At 43.7% G+C, this 5,923-nt stretch overlaps 2 protein-coding genes across 5 annotated transcripts in view; both read right to left on the bottom strand.

Annotated features, from left to right (window-relative positions):
* FBXO4 (F-box protein 4) overlaps positions 1-777 on the bottom strand; it is a 15,699-nt gene extending 14,922 nt beyond the window's left edge. For all 3 annotated transcript variants that reach the window (XM_025207709.1, XM_025207707.1, XM_025207710.1), the window contains exon 1: positions 55-777. The gene's annotated coding sequence lies outside the window, so the exon portion shown is untranslated. The remainder of the gene's footprint in view (positions 1-54) is intronic.
* Positions 778-873: 96 nt separating this feature from the next.
* On the bottom strand, positions 874-5,917 carry CUNH5orf51 (chromosome unknown C5orf51 homolog). Of its 2 annotated transcripts, none has more exons than XM_025207711.1 (6): positions 5,722-5,917; positions 5,026-5,132; positions 4,434-4,580; positions 3,917-4,048; positions 2,847-2,961; positions 874-1,348 (listed from the first exon to the last, which is right to left on the bottom strand). In XM_025207711.1, exons 2-6 carry the CDS (start codon positions 5,107-5,109, stop codon positions 1,062-1,064), a joined length of 765 nt encoding a protein of 254 aa, XP_025063496.1. In that variant the 5' UTR covers positions 5,110-5,132; positions 5,722-5,917; the 3' UTR covers positions 874-1,061. The 2 variants fall into 2 exon arrangements, with proteins under 2 accessions (XP_025063496.1, XP_014376824.1); XM_014521338.2 differs by having other exon boundaries at positions 5,780-5,917.
* Between the last annotated feature and the right edge of the window lie 6 nt (positions 5,918-5,923).

Raw genomic sequence — 5,923 nt, 5'->3', positions numbered from 1 at the left:
CCTGTGCCCGCCCCGGTCTCGGGGGAGCCGGTCCAAACTCCTAGCCCTCCGCACCGGATCATTATCAGGCTTCCGGGCCGGTGCTGTCTCGAGGTGGCTCGGCCGGGAGAAGGGGTGCTTCACAGGCCAGCTGTTCTCCACAAGGCCAGAAACTGTCGCCCCGCCTGAACCTCAGACCCCACAGGCGAGGGGAGCCTCGAAAAGGGGCGCACCCCCGGCCCCGACTCCGCTGCTCGTGCCCCCAGCAGCCGGCCCGGGCTCGGGCCAGGCGGGCCGGGAGCCGGGCTGGGGCAGCCGCAGCGCATACAGGCCCTGCTCGGGGCTGCCGGGAGCAGAGCGAGGGGAGGAGCGGGGCCGGGACACGGGGGCAGAGGGAGAGCCGGCAGGACCGGCACAGCTGCGACTGGGAGCCTAGGCAGACAGCTGTGAAGCATTTTGTGGGACCAGAGACTAGTTTGAAGCTTCCCCCCTCCCCAGCTGTAGGAGGGTTTGGGGCTTTTGAAGTGCGGGTATGGTGGCTTGATATTCCCTTCCCATGATCTGGTGCCTGTTCTTGGAGAGTTTAATCCATGTCACTGCTTATTACCTAGACTCTCAGTGTATGTACCTTCGTGTTATTTACTAGTGCCTGTCCCTTTCCCCTGAGCCCACTGGCTTGTGACCCTAACCCTCAGCATCCCCTGCATAAATGTAGGGATGTCACGTTTCAGCTCCCTGTGCCATTTGCAGAGTTTGACTGACACTACCCCACTGACCCCTCTACACTGCCATACTGAGAGAGCTGGCAAAGTTTATTACTTGATAGACTGCTTTAGGACCCCAAACCACACTTTAACAGGAGTTCTCCTCAGCCAACTTCAGGCTACAACTGAAAGAGGTTCAGGAGTAGTTATATTTAAAAAAGGGCATTCAAAAGTGTCATTGTTTCAACAATGCAGCAGAATAATGAGAGACGTCAGAATACAGTTTTGGTAGTGTTCTTAGTACAGCAGTGATCATCTCTTCCTATTTCAGTTCTTCACGTTGTGACTTTTTTATTAGGGATAGATGATACGAAGTAGTTACTTCAGCAAGGTCTTGAAGTAGTCCAAGATTTGTTTCGCAGTAGCTGTGTTCCAGTTTTGCCCTTTTAAAGGGCCCTCGCATACAGCAACATATGTCATTAGGATTTTTTCTCCTTGCTCTCGGAAATCCAGCACTGCACTGTGGGAGCAGTAAGGTGATTCACTATTAGATTCCAGATTTGTTTTGTGGCTTTCTTGCTTCCCTTCTTCACAATACTTCAGGCCCCAATAACACATTTCTCCACTGTACATCATGGCTAGCAAATGGGTATCGCTAAATATACCTGCAAAAAGAATTGAGATTTTGAACAACATGCTGTTTACTACTAGCAAAATTAGTACGTTTCAACAACAGGCCACAAGAATTTTCTCCAAAACATAATATCATTCTTTCTATATAACCCTGTGTAAAATGAAGAGGGAGTGGTGAAGTAATTTGCCCTACCTAGATCATCCATTAGGCCAGCGTTTCCCATTTTTAGGTGCGTGCGCTGTGGGATGAAAAAGGTTGGGAAACGCTGCATTAGGCTATTGAGAGAGCTGAGGATACCACTCCAAGGAGAATCCTAGTTCATTTACTCTATCCACTCTGCCTTCCAATAAGTTAGAGGGTTTAATACCAAGCTTGCCACATACTGACATTATTTCAGAAAGGTTTGCTGACATATTTTATAACCCATTGGAGTAAATTCAGAAAAAGTCACTTCAAAGGAAAACAATTGTTATTAGGTATACATACATATTTTTGCATGTCCACAGCTCCCAATTCAACTTTGTAATTTAACATTTGGACATAGGGCCCTATAGTTAGTATTCCTCAGTCTTTAGCACTTTAACAAAAACATGTTCACTAAATCAAGATGATGTTTAAGATAAGGGAGATGCACTTTAAGCTCAACCTCTTACATTTTAAAAATAAATTGTTCTTGTGACAGGACTAAACTAAAAGGCCTTGATGACTGTCCTGTTCTTCCCAACTCCACAACATGCTTTCTATAACAATTTGCGTGATTCATTGAACCAACCCGTACAATCAGTTTCATCTCTAAGGTGAGCACTCTCTCAAAAGGATCAGAGGAATAATGATAACTTCTCACTATTTTTAACTTTAAATAAAAAAGCAACACAAGGATAGAGGGATTGTGAGGCTAAACTCAGCATTATTAAGAGGCTTTGAGCTTTCTAGATACGTGTGCTATGCTTTCCAAGCTACACATGCACTGGATACAGCACACATTGTAACTGTAAAATTCTCCCAGCTCTGTCCAAGATGATGCTATACCAACCTGGAAGCAGCATTTCTAGCAGCTTGCAAGTGGTAAATTCCCTACATCTATTTGATCCCAGACCTTTCCACTGAGATTCCTTAGCACCAATTGTAATCATGCTTGTACACAAAACATGATTACTGACAGATTAAAAAACCCCACACATATGGTTATCAAGCAGTCTTCAGATGCAAATGCATCTGGACACTACTGGTCTGGATCAGAACTGACCGACTATGTTCAATGTAAAAGACTCTATAACCCAGAACTGTGTCTTTCAGCTATCTATTTTCCCAAGCTGAATTTATAGTTATGCTAGTTTTCTTTTCTTCTCTCCCCTCCACAGTTCAGAAGACACAAAAGGAACAATTTGTTTTACATCACTGCTCTTGGGTAGTTCTGTAATTTTTTGTTCTTAAAAGGGGAGACCATTTGCAACTGGGTGAAATTCTCCCTGCTTTAAAAAAGTATAGTAAAAGAGCTTATAGAAGGAACAAGGAAAAAAAGTATTTACCATCACTCAGAAGTCTTGCAGTGTCTGCATCATTATATGAGACTTCTTCATTTAGCTGAATAGGGCATCTAAATCTAAGCATCTTCAGCAAATAATGAATTCCATCATTAAGACACTAAAATATGACATACGAAGAAAAATTAAAAGAACCCATTTCATACAAGTTAGATGAACTGTAATTCAATTAATTTTGGACAGAATTATTTTCTGTTAAACATTTTATATCAAATAGGAGGCATGTTTCCAAGGCAGAAGTCATATATTTTTTTAAAGTTTATTAATCAGGATTCATAAATCCATGTAATTGATTTTTCCCCCCATCTGCAATATTCAGACACTTTACAATTATATTGCTTTATTTGTGACTTTAGAGCGGTCAATTTTGCTAGTTTAAATTGCTATTTTTGAGAGATTATATCTTTAAATTTTGCATGAGCTCAAATTTAATATACAGATTTATAAAGAGAGGATTTTCAGGTAGCCTTTTTATGTAGCTGCTGAAGAAAATTAAATATTCAACAAATAAATTACACTGAGGCCCAGAGCTCAATTTTTCTGAAAGTGCTCAGGTGACTTAGAATCTTATTTCTGAATGTGATTTAATATATTGCATCTAATAGAAAGTCGGTGGGATTTAACAGTCTACAAGCTAACGTATATAGGTTGGCTGCATCAGTACAAACTACAGCGTAAATTAAGCTGTTATAGCTATGCTAGTGTAACTTGTCAAGTACACACTTATTCCAATAAAATAATTTCTTTAATCAGTGTAGCTGACTACACATTGGAACAGGCTTAAAATAAGCAGAGGTCTCTACTCCTGTTCCAGAATGAAGGTGACCAGGAGGGGCTTATTACTGGAAGACCGACCAACCGACCGGTATAATGGTCTATTCACCAAAACAGGAAATCTTACAGTAGTTTAAAAAAAATCTGACATGCTTTGCAGATATTGTGATTTTGTCAAGAGCTGGGATCTAACTCAAAATGAAGAGCTTGTCTGAAGATCACTGGACCAGTGACTCTGTTATGATTCCAAGAAGTTTAAAGTGGAAGAGAAAAGGCTTTACCTTTTTAAACCATTCAGTGTTTTCTGTTAGCCATTCTCCCCTTTCTTTCACAGTGTGACAGTACATGTAGAGTAGGGCTCCTTTTCTCCAGTATAAACATTCTAACAACTCTATGCCAAGAACTTTCAGGGGCTGAAATAAAACCAAACATTTGCTAAGCCAAATGTAAACTTTTCAAGCCTTACAAAGAAAAATATAAAACGACTTTGTTTTAGCCCCATGACAAAAACAAATGAACAAGCAAACAACTATGTTGGTGTTTACTGTTTGTATTTACCTAGCTAAAAAAGCTGTCCGTGAATTCCAACTGGCCTAACTGGGAAAAGAACTGTAAGAGGTACCCTTCACTTCCACAGAGCTGCTTCTAACAATGGTCTGTGGACAACTCTCTCATACACACATATACAAATCAAAACTTTCTTAAACTTTCAGACTTTGAGGTTTAACCATCAAAAATTTAAAAAGTATGCTTTGCTTTTTTTAGTTAGTGAACATGCTTTCACAATTCAGCACTCACCTCCTGGTGCATATTGCTTTCCTTAACCACAATTTCTGGTTCTAAAAGAAGACTGATTAGTTCTTTAACTTTCTGTAAAGAAGACTCTTCTGGAAAATCTTCATTCACAAGCTTGTTCTCCTCAAAATATGTGATGTCCAACACAGCCTAAAAAAGAAAACATATAAAATGCTATCAATAAGAATATTCCAATAGATCATTACTCTTCATAAACAGTAAAATATGAGCCTGGATCTAACATAGCGATTTTTAAAGTTAATTCTTTGTAGCAATATTTAGATTAGAAAAATCATACAGACTTGAAATATGTAAAACTTAAGTTTGCAATAGTTTTAATCAATATAGACACTGCATGTGTGTGGCTACTGATAATGCTGGGGGTCACAGAAGTTACGTTCCATCTGTTGTGGCTAGTCTCCAGCCCAGACCACAACCCAGACAGGTGCTTTCTGAAAGTGCTCCTGACCACTGCACTGTGACTGGAGGCATCTAAGTAATAGGAACATGAAGGAACCCCTTACTGTCACAGCTCCTTTAATGAATTGAAAATTTGGGGAGTCCTTAGAGCAACTCTCTCGTTTAAATACAGTACCTGAGTATACAGCTGCAAGAGATATGAAGGATTTACATTTTCTTTATCTTCTCTGCAGAGGTCTTTCAATTTCTCCAGTGTCATGGAGCCATTTACTAAGAAACTATCTGTAGAGGGGGGAGAAGAGAGAGATTGGCTGGAGAAAGCCAGTTCTTAACCTTGAAGTGCAGGTCCCACAAATGATCTGGTTTCTAACTGAGGAGGCTTTAGGGTCCCCCGGGCCACGTGGATGTTGGTACTCGCAGAGTTTGGCTGCGGTGCCCACTGCATGATTGGATGCCTGCATGAACACTGCATGCCCCCAGAGGCCAGCGGTGGTGGCACTGTGGCGGCAGTGAGCTCCCTCAGGTAGCCCCGGCAGTGTCGGCAGGGGCAGGCTGAGCAGGGAGCTCCTGCAGGCAGCCGCAGTGGTGGGGAAGAGGGGGCTGAGCACCAACCGGCGGTTGACAATTACCCACAGATGCAGCTGGCCGCATATGTGGTGGAGGTGAGCTGGAACTGCCTGCAGACACTGCCGGCATTATCAATGGTGCTTTCTGCAAGGGGTGCATGGGGCCAGTCTCAGGGGGTGCACATGCCCCCCCTTGCCCCCCCCTACACATTGCCAATGGTGCCTGAGGGCATAGAGCCGACACTCCTGTGGCCGCAGGGGGTGGATGGGGGGGGACACAAGTCTGCAGGCCAAATTAGACCCACGTGCCAGTTCCTCATGGATCCAGCGAATGGGCAGGCTCCTGTCAGTAGGATCCGGCACCTGGGGATGGTCTGCAGGACAGGGCCAGCCCCCTGCCAGGGCGCAGGCACGGGTGCTATGCGGGCTGGATGCGGCCCGCGGGTCGTAGCTGCTCCGACCGCGCCCCCCGGACCCGGCGCCAGGCTCCGCGCGCGCTCACCGCCG

This window comes from Alligator sinensis, unplaced genomic scaffold, assembly GCF_000455745.1.
Source record: "Alligator sinensis unplaced genomic scaffold, ASM45574v1 scaffold663_1, whole genome shotgun sequence".
NCBI classification, from domain to species: Eukaryota; Metazoa; Chordata; order Crocodylia; family Alligatoridae; genus Alligator; species Alligator sinensis.
Note: the sequence above shows the minus strand (reverse complement) of the source record. Positions and strands in the feature narration are given on the sequence as shown.